General features: G+C 43.8%; 1 protein-coding gene across 2 annotated transcripts in view; it reads left to right on the top strand.

Annotated features, from left to right (window-relative positions):
- B4GALNT4 (beta-1,4-N-acetyl-galactosaminyltransferase 4) overlaps positions 1-25,050 on the top strand; it is a 701,168-nt gene that overhangs the window by 382,425 nt on the left and 293,693 nt on the right. For both annotated transcript variants that reach the window (XM_069223201.1, XM_069223202.1), the window contains exons 5-6: positions 11,852-11,942; positions 24,870-24,970. In XM_069223201.1, the coding sequence (XP_069079302.1) occupies positions 11,852-11,942; positions 24,870-24,970 (192 nt within the window). The remainder of the gene's footprint in view (positions 1-11,851; positions 11,943-24,869; positions 24,971-25,050) is intronic.

Raw genomic sequence — 25,050 nt, 5'->3', positions numbered from 1 at the left:
CACCCCTACACCGGTGATGACTACTATATAATTTAGTGGCTGGAACTGGATGCTCTACACTCTTCTGCAAAACTCTGATCTCTGCTACCAAATCCATGCGGTGCCCCTCGACGTGAGCCTCTTGCGAATATACCATTGTAAACTGCCTGAGAGGGTTGACAAAACCGAATCAGTGATACTCAGCCTGTCCTCAATGGTACATGAAATGCAAACTAAAGTTTCAGAAATGCAGGAGAAGGTTGCATCCCTACACCAGAGGGCGGAACGTGCTGAGGTGCATTCTTGGCGCAATAATATCTCCTTTTTTGGGTTTCTGGAGTGAGCTGAAACGCTCAGCACCCAGCTCTCTCTCGAGGACTGGCTCATGAACAATGTGCTGAAAGACATGCTTCCCGCTCTGTTCTTGGTAGGAAAGGACACACTGTGCCCACCTTGGTTGGGAGCACCACTGCTCCCCCTCATTGCGAGATTTTTAAACTTCTGTGACCGAGACCTAATCCCTTTACTTTTCCACACAAAAGGTCCTTGGTGCTTTGAGAACATGATCATTGCGGCTTATCCTGACTTTACCCTGGATGTCCAGTGCAAATGTGGATCCTACATGAAGGTCAAGCAGTGCATACAAGAGCTCCAAATCTGATATGCACTTCTGTTCCTGGGGAAACCTAAAGTTATTGATAGCGACACTTCTCATGTATTCGCTACCCTTGAAGACGTCTGAACTTGGATTCATATGAAGGGACTCTCCTGCACCACTGATGCCGAGGGTGATGAGGAACCCTAAGTGATACCTAACCCCAGCTGCTGACGGCTTAAGATACATGCCTGGGTCAAAACCAGGCAGCCGCGGAACAGGCACGCGCGGTGGAGGCAGTTGTTCTTCACCCCCAGACCAACTATTTTGCAGCCTTGAGGAATGGCACATCTGACAACACTGGTCTGATGTATGTATATCTGAGTCCTCTTCTACTTCCAGCACCATGGTCCCTCAGGTTACCCCCAGTTCCGCTGATGACCTTATTTGACCTGTTTTTGGTATGTTGGCCCCTTTATTAACCCCCTACCAATTCACTTTTGATGTGCCTGGGCTCAGGGTGCCAACTCATTATAACAATTTTGGCCTGTGCACTGGGCCATGGACCCTGATACCATGGCATACCCTGGCAGGACTCCTATGTGGACTGTTCTTCTTGCTTCTCCATTCGCCTTTTGTTGTTGTTTTGCTGTAAGGCCTACTGTATGTGGGAAGACCTGTTTGAGATTACTGTCCTTAAGGAGAAAAATGCTATAGTAACTTCTTAATGGGTCAGTTTGTAAGTTTTGTTCTGATACTTCTCTTCAGACACTCTACTGCTTTCACACCCAAACAGGGCTATTTACACCATCCCATGAGGACTTCTGTTGGGGAGAGTGGGACAGCTGGAACTAAGAGAGGATTTTCTTTTGTGAAAACCTGATGTACATCCATACTTTTTGCCATGATGCCTGGACTGACATCTGACTGCCACACTCCGTAATATAACAGTATTACTTGGAATGTGCATGGCATGGCCACTCCGACCAAAAGCCAATGCGTGTAAGCATACCTTAAACGCTGACATGTTCACATTGCCATGCTTCTGGAAACACACCTCACACCACTTGAACTGCGTCGCATACGTGCCAGATGGAGGGGCAAACCTACTATGTCAACATATGCAAGGGGGTACTCATTTGGATCACCCCAGAGGTTCCCTTTGCCCTGAATGATCAATGTGTGGATACAAACGGGTGACATGTAATACTAGAAGTTCTCCTAGACTGTGCTCCCTTCACCCTGGTAGCGTTGTATGCCCCTAACAGTAACCAAGCAAGGTTTCTGGATACCCTTCCTCCAGCACTCTTCCACGATCCACTTCGTCCGAGGCTCTAGGTGGTGATTTCAATTCATTGCTAGCCCCACAACTTGAACGGTCCACTCCCCCCGTACCAGCGGTGATCACCATCTGCACTATACAACATTTTAACAACTGGTGCACACATATGCGCCTACATGACACATGGCGCATGAGCCACCCACATGACAATTAATATTACTACTATTCTCCGGTACATGACTTGCATACCAGGATCGATCTCTTCCTCAGCACGGACCACCTCGGCTCTCTAATGGTTCGATCTTAATCTCTCTTGCGCTCCTTATCAGATCACTGCCCTTTGTTGCTCACTCTGAGATGGGGTAAACAATGCCCCACCATACCCACTTGGCGCTGTCAGGTCGAAGCACTTTCGGATCCTAACTTCTGACAGGCCCTGTCACAATGCCTCACTCACTATTTCGAAGAGCATACTGGTTCTGCTTCCTCTTGCGCCCTGGAATGGAACGCCTACAAAGTTGTGATTCACGACCACTGCATGGTGACCTCCTGGGGTATCGGACGATGTTTGACTGAGGATCTTAACACCATTGAACGGGATCTTCAATTGGTGGAAACATAGGTCACTACCCGAACGGCATCACCCACCCGTCTGCGCCTACTGCATGGACGATGCAACAAAGCAGACTCATCCTTGACTCAACATGACTACTGGAAAAGGATGGCTTTGCAACATGCCCAGGGCGACCGCTCCGGCAGGCTGCTGGCATGGCTTGTTAATGAAGAACAACAATGTGCCCCCATTGTGGTGCTTCATCTCCGTAAGAGTGAGCTTGTTACCTCCTAACCGGCCATTAACAATCCTTCCGTGCCTACTACCAGGAATTATACGCAAAGTCTGATTCAACATCTCAAGGTTGCATATCTGAGTTCCTGACTGGTACCTCCCTTCCCAAACTGTGTGCCTCACTGCTGGAAGAGATCTGTGCTGCTGTTTTCCAGAATCCCTGAAATAAGACCCCAGGCACGGACAGCCTACCATTCGAGTACTATGCCATCTTCTCCACTCAGACCACGCAACACCTTCTGAAGGTGTTTAATGAGGCTAGCAATAGAGGAAGGCTCCTGGGTTCCCTACGTGAAGCTCTGATTGTGGTCCTACATAAACCAGGCCGTGACCTGCTGGATGTTAAACCATACCTCCCCCTTTCTTTGCTGAACTTAGACTGCAAGATTGGCGAATCGGTTGCTCTCTGTTATATACACGCTCGTGCATAAAGATCAATCTGGCTTTATACCAGGTTGCAGCACCTTTATCAACATACACAGGCTACTACATCTTATACATAACACCCCGATAGAAGCCCTAGAACCGGTAGTTGTGTTGCTGGACATTGAAAAAGCTATAGGGTGGGATTTTCTCTCTTTGGCTCTTACCACTATGGGGTTTGGGCCTCAGTTTCTAAGATGGGTGCACACCCTGTATGTGGACCCAACAGCCAGGGTAAAGACTGGCCAGGTGATATCGGGTGGATTTGATACTAAGCAGGCACCCGCCAGGGATGCCCATTGCCACCACTCATTTTCGCATTGGCCATGCCTCTTGCTTGCCGTTTGTGTGACCGGACATATCGCTTTATGCGGGTACTCCAGAGACGCCCTTTCTTTCTGGGGATGCATCAGGCTTACGGGTGAACTGGCCTAAGTCATGTTTATTCCCCCTAGCACCACGCCTGGTGCCACACAGGACCGAGTTGATTACTATGCGTTTTCAGTGGTGCTATGATTCCTTTTGAATACAAATATATCACACTGAGAGAGACATTTGAGAGGGCAATTTCAACAAGTCAGTTGCGTCTATTCGCCGATCTATGCCCTTCTGGCAATCGTTACTCTTGTGCCCATTGGGTTGGGATGCCATATCTAAGATGCTGGTGCTACCTCGGTAATTGTATTTCTTCACAGCTCTGCCAGTCATGCTCCCATGGAGTTTTTTGCAGACACTTAATGGCCTTCTGCTGGAATTAACATGGATCAGTGACACCCGCCACATGAAGCTGTCCAAAGACTGAAGGCTCCCAATTTTGAACTTTATAATGGTGCGGTGCAATTACAGTGACCGATGGCCTTGTTTTGCTCTACAGCTAGCCTGGAACTGCCGCTAGTCCAAGCAACGCTAGATGGTGTATTTACACATGGCTGTCTGACTTGTCAACCCATCCTCAATGAGAGACACTCAGATGAAGTTTGCCCGTGCTTGCTGATGCAGATTCATGCACCCCAGGAGTCCCTGTCTCCTGCATTTACTAGTGATCACCGTTTGCGACCTACCAAACTTACGAGGGGCGATCCGGACTGCTGGTAGAGACTTATGGTAGGATGCAGGCATAGAACAAACAGGAGACTTTTATCTTGAAGCGGTCCTTATGTCCTTCCAAGACATTGTAAAGACGTATGACATACCAGATGGTCAATTCCTAACCTTCTACACCTTACAACATGGGCTGCGAACCACTTGGGGTGTCGGAGTAGAGGAACAGCACACCTCGACGGTGTTGCACACCATGCTTTCTGCTGGAGGCACTTCACACGCTATTACCGCTCTGTACACGGCGATACACGAAACTCCATTGAGCCACGTGGTGAGAGAGCGAGCCAAGTGGGGAGCGGTGTTACAGTGGCCTTTGTCGGATAAAGACTGGACTAAGGCACTTCAGTTGGTGAAAGGGGTGTCCTGCAACCCCAGGTTTGGAATTACACCGTTTAACTATGTCCACCAGGCTTATTTGGACCCTCAGCGCATCAAGATGATGTTCCTGATGCTCTCCCCTGCCTTCCCCCGCTGCAAGTTGCAGGTAGCGGGATTCTACCATATGGTATGGGACTGCCTGATACTGTAGCTGATTTGGCACAGGGTGGCAGCGACTGTGATGGAATTGACATCACATGCTCTTACTCCTATGCCTTCTTCATGCCTACTAGGGCTTTGGCCCTTGCAAGAATGGAAATAGATTTATTGTTCTTGCTTTTGTTCTGTACAAATGTCGGGTGGCCATGTCCTGGAAGTCGCCTGCCTTACCCGACCTTCACCAATGGCTTCAGGACTTATTGACGTGGATGCAGAAGCTCACACTCTCCATTAGCTTCGAATGCGTGGGATCACTCGATCTCCGGGCGAATGCTGGAAGACATTTCTGCTAGATGTGGAAGCCAAGTCATATAATATTACCAAATCTAAAAAATATTAAACAATAATATTACAAATAATATAAAATCAGTGTAAGTAACAGTATGCAAAGTATTTAACTTTAAACAGGCTACATTTATTATTCCTACTCCAGTCTGAGCAACAGTAGGGAACGCACTGGTCAGAGGGATTACATTTACTATTCCCACAACAGTCTAAACAACAATAAGGAAAGTGTTGAGCTTTGAAGATGCTATGTTTGCTACTCAAGTCTAAGCAACAGTATTGATAGTGTTAGACTTCAGGGGGTTTACATTTACTATTCCCACTCCAGTTTAAAAGTAACAGTAGGGAAAGGTTTCCACTTCGGAGGAGTTTGAGTAACTATTCCAGCCTTAGCAACACTAGGAAAAGTGTTTGCCTATGGAAGGGTTAGATTTACTGTTCCCACCCCAGTCTCAGCAACAGTAAGTAATGTTTTGGACTTTAAAGGGGCTAGATTTATTATTCCTACTCCAATCTAAGCAACAGTAGAGAAATCATAGGACCGCACAGAGAGGGGCCAGATCAGTACCTGAGGCTTTTTCGAAACAGCCAGGTACAGGGGAGGAAACGGAGGGGGGTCCTATGACCCTTTAGAGTATGGATTGGAGCATAGAGACTGGTATGAGGAACTACGGGAAGCCAGTGGACTGGATAGTTCTCCAGATACTGGCATGCTCTCACCTCCTACTGTGGCTATGGAGGAGGGAGCTTCATATGCTATGGTGGTTCCTAGGACTGCTGAGGTCTTGGGCCTAGATTTGCCTACGGTGCCAGTCAGGACTAACCTCCTGACTGAGGTGCTTCAGCCGGGAGTTTTCACATCGGAGCCGAAGTTAGCCTTAACTGAAGCCATTGCTGATGTCCTGCTGGGGACGTGGTCTAAACCCAGCACAGGGGTCCTGTTAATAGGACTATTGGCTGCAGCCATAGGCCAGCTGCAAACAATCCTAGTTTCCTCACCTAACACCCTACCCCAGAGAGCTTGGTGGTCCAGTCCTTCAATTCTCATGGTGCCTTCCCTTCCGCTCCCCAGGATAGGGAATCCAAGAGGCTGGATCAGCTTGGAAAGAAAGTATTTTCTTCCTCTGGCCTGGCATTGTGGTCTGAAAACATCTCATGCCTATTGGGCCCTTTTTCCCATACTTTGTTGGATATGGTGGCACACATGCTGCCCCAGGTCCCGGAGGGCTTGCGGGACATTCTCACACAAGCTGTAAAAAATGGGAGAGATGCAGCCAAGTTTACGATACGGTATGGTTTGGACACAATGACTCACTGGGTAGGGCGATTTCATCAACAGTGGCCCTTCGACGCCACGCCTGGCTCCATACATCTGGCCTTTCAGGGGATGTCCAGGCAAACCTTATGGACATGCCCTTCGATGGCTTGCGCCTGTTTGGAGTTGGGAATGTGCAGCAGCACATGTGCTGCAACATTCTGTACCCTTTGAAGCATTCTTAAACTGCCTTGGGAGGCCTGGAGATATAGCACATTAAAGCAGCCTAGTCTAGAAATCAGTAGGGCCTGGACCACCAACTTCCTGGCGGCTTTTGGGAGAAGACTCAAAATCTTGCATAGCATTTTTAAAATACCAAAGCAGACCCCGGCAAGACTAGCTGTTTGGCTGTCGAATGTAAGAGTATTATCGAATCATAATGCTCAATCACATCAGTAAGGGGTCGGATATACAGATTAAATAATATTGGGCTCAGGGCTGAGCCCTGCAGCACCCCCCGCTGCAGTGAAAAGACCTCAGATGAACACTGCTATTGGGTCACCCGAAAGGTGTGATTCTGGAGAAAAAAAACTGCCATCTCATAGCTAGGTCTCCAACACCGTACAACCAGAGCCGTTCACGAAGAAGGCTATGGGATACTGTGTTGAAGGCTGCGCTCAAGTACAGTTTTATCAGCTCAGTCGTCTTACCCCCATCAGCAATGAGTCTGACAGATTTGCAAGCAACAGCGCGGATTCAGTGCTATACTGAGGTCAGAATCTTGATGGGTCGTGTGCAAAAGATCTTTGACCTCAGTGTACCTCATCAGTTGCTGGTTAACGTGTTTTTCTGCTACTTTGGAGAAAAACTGCAACAGGGAGATAGGCCTAACATTTTCTGGTTCAGCAGGATCCAGTGTGGGTTTCTTGAAAAGTGGAACAACAGTAGCGTGTTTCCACTTAGTGGGATCTGGCCTGTTGTTAAAGACAGGTTGAACAGCTCACATAACACAGGTAGAATGGGCTCCATCCTGTGCTCCAACATCTCAGGTGAAGCTGTGTCTGCTGATAAGCCAGATTTCACTTCAGATAGAAGAGCACGTAGCTCTATCAAGGATATGTTGTTTTTGCTACGGAGACAGCCCACAGAGTTAAATGACAAAGACCATGTTGCAGAACCCAACTTTCTTTTAAAAGGTAGCATAAATCTTCGCAATTTTTTCTGAAAAGAACTGGGCAATCCAATTGCAATTATCTGCTGAAGAGCTGGTAGCAGGAGAAACACTATCCAGGGAGGATAAAGATTTCACTATAAGAAAAGCTCCTGTGAATAATTCTGAGCATGCTCATTCTTTTGAGCATAATACTGGTTCTGCCTGAGACTGATCTGTTTATGGTATTCCTCCAGGGCCTTGTGGTAATTACCTTTATCTAATGTACTGTAGTTCCTGCACCAGAGACGTTCAAAAAATTACAAGACCTCTTTATTAGCAATAGTTCATCACTAAACCATTCTGCTGAAGGGTTGGAACGGGCAGCAGTGCGAATTTTTAGAGTTGCGATACAGTCCAGTGCATCACTAATCCATGTTTCTAACTGTGAGTTGGCTAAATTAACACAGTCTCTTAAGAATAGAATGATTGGCAGCCAGGGCCATCGTAAAGGCAGCAGGGGTAAGGTTAGACCATTTCTGGGATTTGTAATGCCTGTCTCCTGATGACGTGGGTAATGTGGCAGACATGGAGACCTTGAAAGGAAGGGCAAAGTGATCTGACTATACCACCGGTACGGGGAGGAGCCACGCGTACACAGGGGGAATTGGCAAATATGGGGTCTAAAGTGTGGCCATGTGTATGAGTAGGAGCATGAACCAAATGAGTGAATTGAAGTGTTAGGAAATTAGAATAGTGTAGCGCATAAGTGGGTAAAATATCCACTAAGGCAGTTATAGACTGAGAGGCTGGGCCCAGTGGCCGATAAATCAAGAACCCTGCTAAAGTGCAATTACTGGATAGAGATCACATAAAAAAGGCCGCCTTGCAGTGAGAAATGTCCACTTCTGAAAAGGTACATGGGATATGTTGTTTGAAAATGACTGCAATCCCACCTCCCCTCCCCCGTGGGTTGGGTCTGTATCGCCTCATGATTGCATGGTCCTGTGGGATAGCATCGAGGATGTTGGGGGCCGACTGCGCTGTTAGCCAGGTTTTGAAAAAGAAAGTCGTGTCCGGCTACTGATCTGTTAGAAGGTCACATACCTACAACCCAACAACCTGCTACTAAAATATAAATTACTCAAAACATTTTCTAAAACAAAAATTTACGTAAAAATAAAAATATTAAACTTACGTTTCTAATATTACAATTAAGGAATTTATAGAAATCAATGTAATATTTAATTTGTAATTAAGTACTAACAATAAGATTAAGCTAATTATAATTTAATTAACTTACAACCTTATTTCCCTACAAACTCAACACCCGTTACTACATTTTATATTACTAAATAATAAAAATATATGTAGATGAACCATTTAAAATGCAAACTATATTTAAAACAATTAGTATAATAGGACTAACGCCTACAATTTTTTAAGTACCTTATATATTAAATCAAAAATGATATTCATTACAACTATATTAAAGTAAACAATACTGAATGCAACAATATTATTTAAAACAATATTAAATAACCAAAATGTTAATAGCGTCGATATTCTGTTTCACTATATTTTTGTTCTCATATTTTTTACTAAGTTAAGGTACCCAATATTGTTACTTTATTTGTTATTCACGGGTTTTTGTATTTGGGGAGGCCCCGATTCATCTTTCTCTTCCTTTATTTACTGTGCACTGTCATTCTTTATGTCACATGATGACGGTTTTTCAAAAAAATCGTCAATCACACCTTCTAATGTTGTTCCCTCCTGCCATTCCTTTTGCCACCTGAATGTCAACCCTACTCCTTTCCCTTTGCTCTAACCTCCTTACGTTTTTCCCCTCTCTCCATCTTCTCCCTTTTGCCTCCACTGCTCTTCTTCCTGAAGTGATTGCGTTAGATGCTAAAGTTGAAAAACTACATCTGCCATTCCAAACTGGCTACAATCCAATGCTTGTTTGCTTATTTTTTCAACGGACATTATTCTTTAAATTCCTATTACTTTGGGAACTGCCAGAACTTTTTTTTAACGAGTTTGTTAATTTTCTTTTTTTCCAAGAAAGGCCATGATGTACATTCAAGTGCTGGTGTTATACTTTTTGATTTCATCAGTTTGGCTTCTAGTCAAGCTAACTGTTCAACTCAACAGGATTTGTCAGATTTTGTTTAACCTTGGTTTCATTCATTTATGTATTTATTTCTTTTTTTAAATTAAACTGTGGTCCATGTGACTTAGCATTGGATACGTACAAAATGCTTTGTGGCGTCTTTTAATTACCTGAACTCATTATAAAAGGCTCTAATATAGCAACATTGGATTTAATGCAAGGGCACGAACGTCCCTGGGGCATGCTCAAGTGGTGAGGCACAGTGAGGTACAGATCGCAGAATACTTACAGCATTGACATTTAGGCAGGTGTTATTCCGAAGTAGAAGTATATTTCATCGGGTGTAAGCTTGTCTAGCTCACAACTCTCTCGGTTATAAGATCACAGACCGTCTGATCACGCATCTTATTTAGAGACAGACACACCTACGAGCCTTCACTCTGTAGAAATGCGGAAGCTATAACATTGATCTTGACAGACATAGAAGACTACTATAAACAAGCATTGACATTGCCAGTCGAAGAAAAGAGCTCAATGCGTTGCAAAAGTGCATGCCACACCAGTACCTCATCATCCAGCTGGATCTCTCGTCATCATCTGACTCATTAATGCATGGAGCCATGTTGATCATGCAGAACACTTGCATTGAAACGCGAGGTGCAGTTGTAGACAATAGCTTCAACCGGTGCATCAGATACAGTGGCACCAGGGTCCGGAGACCTGACGGACCTACTGAACCCTGGTTATTGCTGGGTTTTATCATTCAAACAGCAGCTGATGGGCCAGTTTCTCCTCATACTCTTAAGCTGATGACACGCTGTCTATGCGCCTCCTTCTAGAGTGGTGTTCTACCTTTGTAGTTAACAACATGTGGAGCACAGATTCAGCATTCATAGCGTACTTGAGCACTCTGTAGGTACTCGGCGCACAGCCCTCCTTACTTTCCCTGTTGCTCGATGCTCACTCTGCTCCTGCCACAGGGTGTATTTGCTTGAATCTGCTATCCCTTTTGCAGGTTTGTATGTTAACAGTGTCACAGAGCCCTATGGCAGCGTTTTGGCCCCATAGAATACCGAACCAAACGAACATTGCATCATTAACCTCAAATTGCTGAACTACCGCAGGAAACCTGAAACTCAAGCCCTTCAGAAAATAGTTCTCTCGTATGGCCTTAAATCTGCAAGGAATACACCAGCTGACCAATCTTAACCAACGACTTGTCCTGTCCTCGTGTAAACTGTTGGATTCCGCTTAGCTTCCACTTCAGTAGCTTTAGAAAATGAGCAAGACACCAATTCCACATGATAAAAGAAGTCAAACAATTCATGATAGTCGTAAATCATTGGTCCCAAGACCACGAGTGTCCTGTTCTCTGGCCTGTCTGAAACCATTGTGATGCAGCTCTGTCACCTTAAGGGCACTAGCGAGCATTGATGCTCCCACATGATGTTCCAGGCACCTCACCCTACCTCTCAACTCACTGCACTAGTTCTCTCTCGAAAACCAGATCATATTCATAGTCTCTTGCACTGCCACAAAACCATTTATTTTACACAAACTGTATACATTACCTGGCCACAACACTACACACCGAAGGCTGATGGCCAACTAAAAATCAGACAGCTCTGCAGCTAGGTAGGACCACCTTCCAAAAGCACTTTGAATGTTGCAGCCCTCGTCCACTTAATTGTGTAAACATGCCCATGATCTGCTCTTCAGGCACAAACCTCCAATCAATCCGTGCAAACTACACCAGATACTCACAGAACAATTTGTTTACCATCGGAGGATCCTTCTGAGATGCACAACAGTGGATAATTCAATTTTCTTGGGGTAGTTCTTGGGGGTGGGGTGAGGGGTGGGTGTTGGGCACGCTTTGTAGATATGAGTATCTTTGCTGGAGAACCACTGCTGCTGGTCACCCCTTTGTTTCTTATCTACTCTACAACCCAAGCCAGCATATACTAAACCTAACCTTGCACGGTACAACTGCCATTACTTTCTTCATACCTGTAATCTCTTTCCCTTCATCTCTACTTCCTGAATTGTAAAAGGTCCTGAAAAGCAAGCATTGACCCTTTTATGTAAAATCTAGACAGAGTTCCAGTTCATGATTGTCCCTGGATTGTACAGAAAATAAATCTGCAATTTTATTGAAAAAATGCGTTTCAAAAGATTCAAATTTCTTGCATATGTCGAGAATCTTGTGACAGGTTGGCCAGTTGATGGTTGTGATATTTTTTCCTTAGTTTCATCCTGATTTTTGCCCTCTTTGTTGTAGTCTCGCTCCACCGTGAAGAAGCTTGCTGTGTCTCCGAAGTGGAAGAATTACGGGCTCCGTCTCTTTGGTTACATTCATCCTTTCAAAGATGGTGAGTGCTCTCTTCAGCAGGTCCCCATGCTACAGCCTGGTTTCTACTGCCTATCTTTGAGCCAGCCTCTATAGAGTACTTTTCCAGTGCAAAGAATTCTGGGTAATGTGTAGCTAACATGTATCATTGTGTCCCATTCATCGAAGAGATAACAAGGAGTCAGACTGTCAAGGAGATGTCAACTTCCCTAACAGAAATACAGTCATGTAATAATAGATCAATGACATGTTAAGAATTTGTGGGGCCCTGGGCAGTAGATATATTTCGGGGCCCCCTGATTGAAACAGTTTTAAAATGATGGCCTCCTTTTGACTCATTCAAGCCCTTATGATGCAAAACAATACTGAACTATATGTTAAAACTTATGAAACTGGTACATACAAAACAGGTAAAGCTCAATCTGCCTTGTGTCTGCCATCCAAATAGAACCAAAAGAAAAGCTGTGAATAAGCCTTCATAAGGCCAATACGTTTTTATTTTGGATCTAGATTTTTTTATTTGCAACCATAACAGTTTATGGGGAATTCTGTGTCCAACCATTTTTTTTCACTCCTTTGCAGGAGAACCATGCTAAAGCTGACTTGTTAGATATTTAGTAGACTAGTGCACAGTTTTAAAACATTAAAGACACATGTGCACAGCACTTGGAACTGAAGCGTGAGGTGTCCAATATTTGTAGTCGCAAACATAACTCCCTTCACTAATGGCTTTCTTGCTGCAACAGTGAAAACCAAAGCACTTCTCTGAGGGTTTTCACAATTCCATTGGTTAAAATCAAATCACTTTCTTCTAATATCTTTTCCCCTGCCTTGGCACTCTTCACTTCTGTGTATGTGTGCACTTCTCTGGCTAGAAGGTTACCTGTGACCCTGCTAAGGTACATAAATGCGATGGGGCGCACAATACAGGAGACACAAAGAAAACAGCTTAGCGAGAGGCATGAAGTAGAGGAGGAAGAGATAGAAATGATGTAGGTTATGAGAGCTAGGTAAAGAAGTAAAGTAACTAGAGAAATATGTGGTAACCTGAGGGAAAGTTAAAGACAGGCTGAAAGAAGGAGTTGTAGGTGAAGAAATAGGTAAGATGGTAGTGGTAAAGCGATCTAAAGAGATAGGAAGAAGGAAATGTAAAGAGAGGCAGAGGTGTACAGTACTCCAAGAGGTGCGATGGAGAAAGAGGTAATGTAGAAAAAGAGATGAATCAGAGAGAATTAAAGTCAGAGAAAGATAAGCAAAGAAATTTGAGGAAAAACAAACAGGTTATTCCATCCGAACAGTGACTGATGTTCCGTCCGCCAAAATCTAAATCCCATTATATTTAATGGGATTTAGATTTCTGCGGACAGGATATTCGTCACAATTGTGAAGGATTAACTTGTCCGCCAAGTCCTAAATCAGACCTTATGTGTTCATGATGGCGAAAAGTGAGTATAGGCAGAGAAATGGAGGACGCCAGAATGGAGTTAGATATTTTGGGCCAGATGTAGGTACGTTGCAAATTGCGAGTTGCAATTTGCGAGTCCGAGCGACTCGCAAATTGCAACTCGCAATTTGCTATGCAGAAAGGTGTCTCAGACACCTTCTGCGACTCGCAATGGGGTCGCAAAGACCCACCTCATTAATATTAATGAGGTGGGTCGCAGTTTGCAACCCCATGGCAAGTCTGGGCACTCACGGGGATGGTGGCCTGCTGGAGACAGCAGACCACCATGTCCGTGACTGCTTTTAAATAAAGCAGGTTTTTTTTTCCCATCTGCAGCCCGTTTTCCTTAAAGGAAAACGAGCTGCACTTGGAAAAAAATACCGAAACCTTTTTCTTTTTTTTTTTTTCCATAGCAGGCAGTGGTCCATAGGACCACTGCCTGCTCTGAAAAAATATTTTTGTGATCATTCACAAAGGGTAAGGGGTCCCATGGGGACCCCTTCCCATTTGCGAATGAGTTACCATCCACTTCGAGTGGATGGTAACTGCGAGTTGATTTGCGACCGCTTTCGCGGTCGCAAATCAACTTACATCGCGTTGCGAGTCGCAAATAGGAAGGGAACACCCCTTCCTATTTGCGAGTCGGAAACGCATATTGCGAGTCGCTTCCGACTCGCAAAATGCGTTTCTGCATCGCGTGAGGGCTTTTGCGCCTCACAAACGGCGTTTTTCGCCGTTTGCGAGGCACAAAAGCCTTGCTACATCTGGCCCTTAGAGAGGTGAAAGAAAGGGAACAGAAGTAGAATGAGTGTAATGGGTGAAGTGGTAAGCTATTGGTGATATAAAGTGAGAGGCTAGGTAGAGCAAGAGTAGTAGGGTAGAAAGATGTGAGGTAGATGTGAGAAGTGAAGTAGAGGAAGAAATGTAATAAAGAAGTGAGGGGGGAGTAGTGAGGTAGAGAAAGGGCTGAGAGAGAGAAGATTTTAGAGACATGGAAAGAGAAATAGAGAGGTGAGATAATGGTAGAGATGAGGCTGTGTGAAGATATAGACGAAGGAGAGATACAGGGAGGTCAGATGGAAAAAGAGCAGTAAGGGTCATAGAAAGACTTCAGGTAGAAAGGGGGGGTCGAAAGTAATTGATATAGACAGAGAGACTGATAAAAAGAGAGCAAGGCCATGAAAGAAAGAGAAAGGTGGAGAGAGATGACGTTGAATGAGGTATAATTGATATATTGAAAAAGAGGTGAAGCAGACATAGGTGAATAGAGAGGGTGACTGTACATAGAGCTGAGATAGCGAGTTTAAGAGAGGGTTAAGGTAGAAGAGGTGAGAAATAAGGAGAGATAAATGACACAAAGATTATATTTCAGTGTAGATGCCAGCAACTCCCAAAGAGGTTGAGGTTTAAAGCTAGGAAGTTCAGGGATGCACATTAAGCTGTACATTTAGTATTTTTAGTGCAACACAGTGCAGCAATCAAAGCTGCTGTGCTGCATTGTGCAATGGGGAGAAAGCATTGCATAGTCATACTTATTTTTCAAATTTTCCTGCAGCTGCACACTAACCCTGCATTTGCACACAAACAGGCTGCTTAGTGCCACACACAATCTTTGACCCATGAAGAAGGGGTGAGTTTATGTGATGTCCTGCCTAGGTTTTGTACTGAAAACATAATCTTAATGTAGAAAATCTTATGCCTAGGCTATTCTTAAACATTCCACACATTGTATGTGTGAGGTAAAGGCAGCACACATGCAAAGTGTGGAATGTTTGTAGAAATGGAAACATTTCTTCATGGTAGCTTCAAGGTGGCATTATCACTTAAAGTCCAGTTTGACTACTTTAGTAGATCAGGCTTTGGTTTAAAACTATGGGTAGTTGCTCAAATCTCTTTAAATGTAAAGTGGGGCAAAGCCGCACAAACACTTATTGCACTGAAAACTAAATACCCGTCTAAGAGTTTTAACTGCTTTGTGTCACTTTGCCTGACTTTGCTTTCGCCCATAACTTAGTAAATATGTCCCTAAATATCTGTTAAGCATGCATGGATGACAAATTAGGAAACAAAGCTGGATTTAATGTGCAACTTTTTTATTGCAGTAACTTTGACTTTCATATTTAGCTTACCAGAGGACTCTCTGGAAGGTAAGGGCTCTAGGCAATTGCCCACTTTGCCCAAGTCTTAAAACGCCCTTAGGATAGATGTCCCCTAATGACTAGAGCTGCTGAATTTGGAACTGGGGAACCAGAGTCGAAACTTGGCCTCAACTCAACATCCTGTAATTCTGGGTTATTTACTTAATTTTCCCTTGCTTAAAAATGTGTAGTTTACTCTGGTTGTCTAGTAAAACTCCCCAAGGTCTAGATTAATTACTTGTAATCTTTGTTACTCTGAGTTTGCAATTCTTCACTACTTTGAGTTTGCATTGAGACTTCAGGAAAAACAAGGAGGCGCATGGTAGAGAGAGAAAAATGAGAAAAATATTAGAAAAACAGGTCAGATAAGGAGAGTAGTGAGGAAGAGAGAGATTAGTGAAGAGTAGAACAATACCTACTCCCCACTCCTCCAAAGCATCCTTATTTGCTTTCATCGCAGTTTTAAAGCCTACCCCCTTCACTATATAAAGGGGTCCGATATCCCCAGCACTTCCTTATGTTTTCGTGGAGCCAGTCCCATGAAGAAGGATTTAGGTGGGCAGTGTTAAATTAGGTAATGGCACTAACAAAACAGACTTGACTTAATAAAGATTGCTGGTATGTAATCTAGGTATTACCTCCTCATCCACATACCTCATTCCATTCCTTATTACTTGCAGAAATACTAAAGCATAAATGTCTTCTTCACCACATAGAGTACAAAATATGCAACAGCCAGAAGTCATGCCAGAAAAACCCAAACAATTGTATTTTGCCATGCTCCTGAATATACACCACATCTTATGGTACACTGCCACATTTCAAAGTCTACACTAAAATCCACATCTGTTCATATAGCCAAATTCAACCTGTATTGATTAACAAAAGTCAAATAATTTGAACAAGTTGCTGCAGCACAAATATTTCTCTTCCAGGGGATCCTCATCAATAGTTATAACCACTGAATATTCCTGCTCATGTGTGGGGACCCCAGAGCATATATCAAATATATATATAATGTATATATATATATATATATATCTATATCTATATATCAATCATTAATTTCTTATATATACATCTATGCAGCTTATAATACAGGCTAAAAATGCCACTTACATTAGATTTTCCCTTAATAAATTTCTTACCAAACTCAAAAGCTCTGTAAAAACAGGAGTGAGAGCAGCGTGCACAATCACAACTTCTATTAAAGTGAAAATGGTATAAACGTCCACAGGCATTATTAGCCAATAGGCTACGTTTTAAAGCATAACCAAGAAAAACTGGCACTGTGACTTTAAGACCTCCTGTATCCCATCATGCCTCAGAGATGATTGTTAGGTGACAATTAGGTCAGTTCTTTTTTCCAGCTCCTTCAGTGAGGACCCCAGAGCGCTTGCTCTTCATTCCTTTAATCTTCAAAGATTTGATATTCATTCAAAGGTTTTAGGTACCCTGGGTGCTTTTAACTTTTTTCTGACTGAAAACATTTTTCCGATCAGTTTAAAAATGCCATCTTTATTCAACAGGTGCCCTTCCTGTGGTAGATAAATGGCACTCTCTAACCCACACTCTGTGTGCCTTGTGTTCTTGCCTTCTTCACACTGTCCTGACACCTGCTACCACTGTACAAAAAAAAAAAAAAGTCAAAGAGGACCTTAAAGACAGAGAAAAGAGCAGAGTGCATTACATGCAAGAGAGAGGAAAGGTAAAATCTTCAAGTGGCCTTGAGGGGTCTAAAACCTCCTCGAAAGAGTCCTCCTCTTATCAACACGGAGGGAGAGCAGAGAATTCACATCAAAAGTATCATTCTCCACCGCTGTTGATAAGTAGAAGGTCAGCATTGAGGGAAATACCGGAATGTTCTCCTACAGCGAGGGCATCGAGGGCTCCGGTGCCACCACTGTCAATGTCAGAGACCGACAGTGGAACAACCGCTGTCGATACACTTGTCACAGACACTGTCGACTAAACAGCCATCGACGTTGAGACATTGCTCCTCTGAGCCAACACATTCGCTGTTGAAGCACATGGCGTCACATAGAGAATCAATGTCATACAGGTTGCATCCCAGTCGACGTCAAGCCACTCGCTGTCACAAAGGCATTCATCTGTGGCACCGGCTCCAGTACCTGTCATTACAACATCAAAATGTTTAACGACCTCGAGACAATCACCACAGTTGAAGAAGAGACAGCGTCATACAGAAACTCAATGAACGTCATGTTCAAGGATGTTGATGTTGAGAAGCCGATCTTCTTCTCCAGAACTCACGATAATAGCTGCAGTCTCTGCTCATCCACCATAGGTACACGGTTCTCAGCTATGAAAACAGACCAAAGTATAGGTTCTGAGTACTCCTAGATGTACTCCCCAAATAGAGACACTGTGCAAACACCTTCACCTTCACCTCCACATACTCCACCTGGTATGTTTTCTTCTCTTTCAACTGTATCGAGACCTCAGTTGCCAAGACTGACACCAGAAAGATCTCCAAGTCCACAGGCTAGGACTTCAAGAACCAGGTCTCCTTGAACAAGGTCTAGATCTCCACATACGTCAACTCCAACCAGATCTGACATTCTCATTGGTCCAGATCTCACAAACGACATAGGACCCCTTCCTGGTCCACAACATCTCGTTCACCCATAAGAGATTATTCGCCCACACTGTACGATTCACTGCCAGCGAGCGTTTCTCCGGTGGACAACCTCATTACCTTTAATGATGTTCTTGTAAGAGGAGCTGCGAAATTTAACATTGACATTGCGTCTCCCCCTACTTTGTCATCTGTCATCTTCGAAACAATCCACCATATAATGGCCTTTATACCTTTGCGTCCTCTGCTTCTGGGTCTTTTGGAACTAAACATGCACATTTTCCTAACTCCTGCCTTGATACAAGCTGTGCCTTTGCGCATTCTTAAAAATTACAAGGCCCCTGAACAAGATCCGCTTTTCTTACTAGCTGATCCTCCTCTGGATTCTGTGATCATTGCAGCAGCAAGAAAAACTCATGCAACAGCATCCTCTTGCACTGTTCCTCCAGACAAGGACATTAAACACAAAAATTCCCTGGGCAAGAAAATCTGTCACACTTTAGCATCCTGCATGAAACTGGCCAGCGCCTCAGCTTTATTAGGGTGCTGTGACAGAGCGCTTAGGGACTCCCTCTCTAGATTAACTGAAAAACTACCTAAGGAGGACAGGCAAGACTTTCAAGAGATTCTGGAAGAGGGCGGTCTTGTTGCAAATCAGGTCATCAGTGTGGCTGCTTATACTGATCTTTATCAGGACGATTGGCTAATCAAGAGCTATTCTCCGGCACTAACACAACAATACTATCAGACCTGCCTGGAGATTCTGCAAGGTATGGAATTGCAAGTAAATTAAAAAGAAAATCCACAAACATACCAACTCAACAGCTACACTATGTAGGGGCAACTCCCTATACAAACCTCACAAAAGTGCATTCTTTGGAGGAGAGGTTATCCTCGATCTACATGAAGTGTCATAATTTTCTCCAGACCTCTCATCCATCAGCCAGGCAAGTAGCGTTGTTACTGGAATCAATGGCTTCCTGCATCTTCATTGTCCCCAGTGCCAGACTACACATGAGACTGTTACAACAAGCACTGGAAAATATTATAGTTTTTAAAGTATGGTGTTCTGTGCAAATCAGTTTTTACTGCTCTTACGACATCTAGCTTCTTTAAAGAATGGTCTCCAGCTGAAACTGGATCAAGACATAACACCAGTAAAACTGTTTGCTGATTTTTATGAAATACTGAGCTTACCTTTAGCTAACGCTTAGACCCATCCTCAAAGATATTCTGTCCTCAAATATTTCAAATAGAGAAGGCTACATAATAGTGCATTAAACTCACTCAAATGTCTTGCAGTAGGTGTGCCACCAAAAACACCACATTTAGGGTCAACAATTTTTCAGCTACCTCATCCGAAATGTTCAAATGATGTCCATTGCAAAGCTGACAACACCACCGGTAAATCCCATGCTGGAAATTAACTGTCGGACTTAAAACTTCAAATCCTTTAAATAACCTGTATACCCAACATAAGTAATTGAGAAGGAATACCAGGAAATTTAAAAGGCTTAATAGCTCCTCTTTGTAACTTCACGTTTGATAAAAACTAACCTCAGCCAAAGCCCTCTTGCAGAAAGTGAAGAATACCTTATGGAGCCTAATGGAGAGCTCTGATTTTCCTGATGCTGTTTAATAAAAGAAACCCAGTGATGATTTTAAGCCTTCCTCTTGGACTCTCTCCTAGAGGCCTGAATGGGTTCGGAAACTGAAAGAGAAAGGTGACTTTGTAAGCCCCTCGCTTTCAGCCTCCAGACCCCAACCCCAGACACTGCAGTGAAAGCAGAGGAACAGTGTGAGGAATGTAAGGAGCAGGGGCAGGAACCATATGTTGTCTATTAACATCTCCTAAGAGATGCCTTCTTGGCAAAAATAGACAAACTAATTATCTGCACCTCCTCCCTCTGGACCATGAAAATTAAGCGAAGCATCAGAGCAATATGAGGAAAGGTATACACCAAGAACTTGAACCATATACTTACAAATGCATCTACTCCATTGCAAAGGGATCCTGAAGCCTGAAAAGAAATTGGTAGGTTATTGTGAAAATTCCCAAACCGTTCCACCTCCGGATGACCAAATCTCCTGCATATCTCCTTAAACACCTGTGGTGACATCCAGACTTTCTGTGATGTTGGAAATATCCTTCTCAGTGAATCTGCCTCCATATCGTGCTGCCCCTGAATGTGGACTATCCTGAGGGATCTCATATTCTTTTACGGGTATCCCAGAATTGTCTGATTCAAACTGTTGGTGGAATGAGTCCTGGTGCCAAATTGATGATTGACTTATAGCAATTTTTTAGCATTGTATGTTCATATTGGTACTGTGGACCCTAAAATGTCCTTTCCATACTGCCTTAAGTTTCCTCCAGTTGGATGAATGACCTCCCTCGTATATCACGAATTAACCTTGAGCTGATTTGGAGCCAAAGACTCAGCTCCACTCCAACCTGCCAGTACTAACTCCTTAGAACTATTGCCTGGAGGATGATTCAGTAGCACTCCTAGCTCCAGAGACCAGTCACGGCTGCTGCAGGAAGGGGTTGGGAGGGTTAGCACAGATCAAGGTGTCTAGTTGTGGTGGTGGGCAGGGGAATAAAACAAAAATAATAAACATACCTGTCCCTCCATGCTCTGCCACTCCCGCTTCCTCCCGTTTTCTTCCCTTCCCAACCAATCCCAACGCTTTTCTCATGCGGTTACACAGCATGAAAGAAGTGCCACGATTGACCTGAATGGGCAGAAATGCCGCTCAGGGCGGGTGTGGGGCACTGCACTTGGTCTCCACTCGTCTGTAAAATAGAGCCCGGTGGAGAGTTTCTAACTGCACGTCAGTCGACCGGCCTCGGAAAAATAACAGGATAATAAAATACTTTTATTATCCTTTCATTTTTCTGCTTTCAGCAGACCGATGCTTCTCCGCCATAGTATAGGGGCCACCCCACCAGAGACCCTGGCTGTAACCACAGATGTGGCTGTTCCATCCTTCTCTGTGCTACTGGATTCATTGCATCAAATTTGGAGAGATGAGAGACCATTGCCAAAGAAAATGGAGGACCAGCAATCCCAGGTGTAATCTCGCCCAAGGAACCCAGAAAGGCACATGCTGTCTGTAAAAAAAAAAAAAAAGTCTGTGAAGATGTAGTTGTAATGACTAAAACCTCCCATCGTGACTAAAGCGAATTACATACCATGCCTCCTTGGACTTGGATTCAATCCCTGGCTGGGGCCTGCTCCTTTAGTAATAAATGTCACATCTCTCTCAATGTTCTTCTCCTCGCCATGGGAAAGGGCACTTTTCTCGTTGTTCCTCTGGAACTAAGCCACTATGTATTCGACTTTCTGGGTTGGTTACATATTTGACTTCTGGAAATTTACCAGAAACCCAAACCTCTCCAGGATTTGAACAGCTTTCTGTATTTCTTTCAAGGCTTGGACTTGTGTTTGAGATGCAGTCACCAGGCCATCTGACTATGAAAGGACTTGAATTTTCCCTTCCTTTGATGAAGATTTCCACCGATGCCTTAAGACTAAAAGGAAGAACGTGAAACTGCCAATGCAACTGGAATACCCAAGTATGTCTGGTAATCTTTCTGTATCAGAACATATAAGTAATCATCATACAAGTCTAGTACAGCTGAATTAACCCCCTGAGTTGCCAAAAAAGAACTTGCTGTAAATTGTTCATTTTGAAATGCGCCGTCACTGTTGTGAGGTAGACACTGAAATCACAAACTAGTCTGTGCTGGCCTGAGGACTTCTTCACTACGAAGACTGAGATAGCAACCCTCCTTACTTTTCTCAACTGGTACTCGAACATTTGCAGTTTTGCCTAACAAAAAATGCACATTCTCCTCCAAAACCCCTATTCTGCTGACATTTCTTGGAACAGGTGTGAGAAGAAACCTGCATTCTGGAGGAATTATTTGAAAGTCCATTGACTACCTCCGAAATACCAGTTGAATCGCCCAACTGTCTTTTACTTCATTCCTCCATTCCCAATGGACCCTTTCTTCTAACTTCCTTTATGTTCCTGCGCCGTTTATGACTGTCTGGCTCCTTGGCTGAAAACGACACATATTTAAAGACGGATCAAAAACCATTCTCAAAAGACAGGACTTCTGGAATGCATCCACCTTTCAACCCCTTGGATAAAGTTGCCTCCTGGATGCAGCCAAACCACTTGATGCCACTGCTGAGGCTTTAAGGTTGTCAAAGGTTATCTCTGAAAGGAACTTTGCTTGGGCTTTCATTGCTGTAATAGCTGTGCTACATCTTCACCTTTCTGGATTGCACCATGCAAGAGTTGAAAATGTTTGAGCAAATACTGAGACCTGTACAGGATAAACTCTTGTTCTTGTAAACAGTTGAGACCAGAGTATGCTATTTTAAAGACACTTCTCCTTTCTTAACTACCAGGCCATTGATCACCATATCATCCAAACTATTGCTGTCTGCCCCGTCAAGTTGGCTAACAAGGGATCAATTGCTAATTTCAGGGGCGTTTCATTTTGCTTTAGTTACAGCATATAATCGCCCCATAGATCTTGGAACCAACATTGTTTTAGGGTCTCACCATTCCCTCTTAAGTAACCCAGGCATAGCCAAATGTATAGGAAATGTTGGGACTGCTGGATTATTGAACTGTCTGAACCATTCCCCACTCGTCGAATGGGAATGGTTCCACAGACAGATGTAGATTAATATACAAAGATGAGATCGTAACTTGTAAGTCCATCTTCTGGCTATATCTCCTCTTTGGCATGGCAGGCTCTACAGTCCTCCTCATCATCCTAGCGTGGTGAAGACTAACAAGAGGAAATCGATGAAGGAGATGTATAAGAATTCTCTGAGGAGCACTTGTTTTCCTGCTGGTTGTTGAACTTTGCTGGAATAGGTTCCCCCAGCAGCTGTCTTCCAAGGAGCTGGTTTAATTCTTGTCTCTCCGAGAGGAGAATACGTTCCATCTCTGCACTTTAAAAAGTAAGGAATGGGACGAGCTATGCGGACAAGGAGGTAATGCCCTCAGGCTACGTTTGCGCTATATAAATCTGCAAAAAGTCATTATTACAAGCCATGCGTTCTAGTGACTTTAAAACTATCCACTTCGTAACCCGTGCGACTGACTAGTCACTAAATAATACACTTCATGGGTATTTGTTTTGCAATGAATGACCCATTACAGTGCTCGTAAGTTACAGTGGATAACTACCCCTCTTTGCCATTTTCTTTTCTCAGCCAAATGTCCTTCATCTGGATTGAAGTTATTACATTTTATGTTCAGTTCCAGTAATGCAGCCCTTCTGAAAAACAACTACGTTGCCAGCTCCCTTGTCATAGGTGACTGTAAACTGCTTTCCTTTGAAGACTGCCACCTCTTGCTGCCAAAACTCAAACATCACGGACGTTTTAGCTTCTAGGGTCTATGAGGTGAGATATCATGCTGTCCTTATGAACACATGGCTCCTTAATGAGGTATTGGGAAGAGTGCAACATCTTCTCATACAAAAAGATATCTCACCGAAGGGGAATTTCAGATAGTCGCAAAGTTACACCAGGGAGTAAAGGCCAAAAGAGACTCCCCTAATACAAATAAACGATGAGCAACTTCTTTAGAGGCTGATAGATAAGCAGACAAGAGTACCAAAAGGCTGCAGACAACGTATGGAAACAGATTTCCGTTGTAAACCAAGGGCAGGTGAAAGCACAGTCAAAACCAGCGTGTAAAAAATATAATACTGCCAGATGCTCTTTGTAAAACTGTGTAGAAGAGCCACCTTTGGATCCGAGCCAGTTCCAGGAGTAGTATTGCTTTCTCTGTATGAGGGTAATGGCTTACTTTCCCAAGGCTGTGGCATAAAAAGCATTGACCTCGAGGACACTGTTACTGTTTCCTCTGGAGATTTAGTATGTAAGCCTTGAGGTATTCAGTTCTAAATGAGGTTTGAGCAGCTTACACACAGCCTCGCTCAAAACGTGACCGTAGAACCTCCCCCTACCCTGATCACTGATCTCTCCCCGGTGGATGTTGGAATTTTGTTTGGATATGCTACGTGGAGGCTCCAAAAACGTCTGAAGGGAAGGATTTGGCCATCTTTAACCTGACAAAGGTATTTTGTGTTTTGAGCTTGGGAAGCAAATGCATGCCTGTTGGTGACCATAGTCTGCTAGGAAAGCATAAAGAGGGATAGGCTTATAGCCAGAGATTACCATTCTCAATACCAACACTGCTTCCTTAAGACACAGAGACTACACATTCCCCAGAATTCAAAGGGACTCTGTCCACAGGCCCACAGTGTGTTATTGCCTAGCTTCAGACTAGAGACAAAGGGCCAGATGTATCAAAGGATTTTACCCATTCTGTGTCTATGGGAAAATGCTTTAGTACATATGGCCCAAAGATCGGTGCGTTGGAAGTAGTCAGTATCTGTAGTGTATGCATAAGCATTTATTGTCCTCAGTGAATATATCATGTATACTTTCATGTGTCTGTATCCTCCCATTTTGGCTTATTACCCTGTTGCGACATGCAGCACTTTGATGCTCTTATGGGGTATGTTTGCCTGAATTCATATACTGCTTGTGAGTTGTGACCATAAGTTTTCACTGTTAACTTACAAATTTAAGGCAAGACTTGGCTGGGAAAAGTCTTTTTGAACAGACCTCTATATCATGTGCAGTAATCCTGTCCTTTTCACCAGCTTCAATGTTCCAGGAAATCACCATAACACACATATTCAGAAACTACTGTTTCTTTTTCCAGGGGACTTCCAGTTCGCAGTCGCTTCAGATGATAACTCGGAGTTCTGGCTCAGCACAGATGAAAGCCCTGCCAACATCCGGCTCCTGGCATTTGTGGGAAAGGTACAGTGCATCAGTCCTCTCTGGCGCTTCACATTCACTCCATGAGCAGATTAAACACAACATGGATGTACTATTGAAAA

Source organism: Pleurodeles waltl, chromosome 3_1 (assembly GCF_031143425.1).
Source record: "Pleurodeles waltl isolate 20211129_DDA chromosome 3_1, aPleWal1.hap1.20221129, whole genome shotgun sequence".
In the NCBI taxonomy this organism is placed as follows: domain Eukaryota; kingdom Metazoa; phylum Chordata; class Amphibia; order Caudata; family Salamandridae; genus Pleurodeles; species Pleurodeles waltl.
This window is presented reverse-complemented; position numbering and strand designations above follow the sequence as displayed.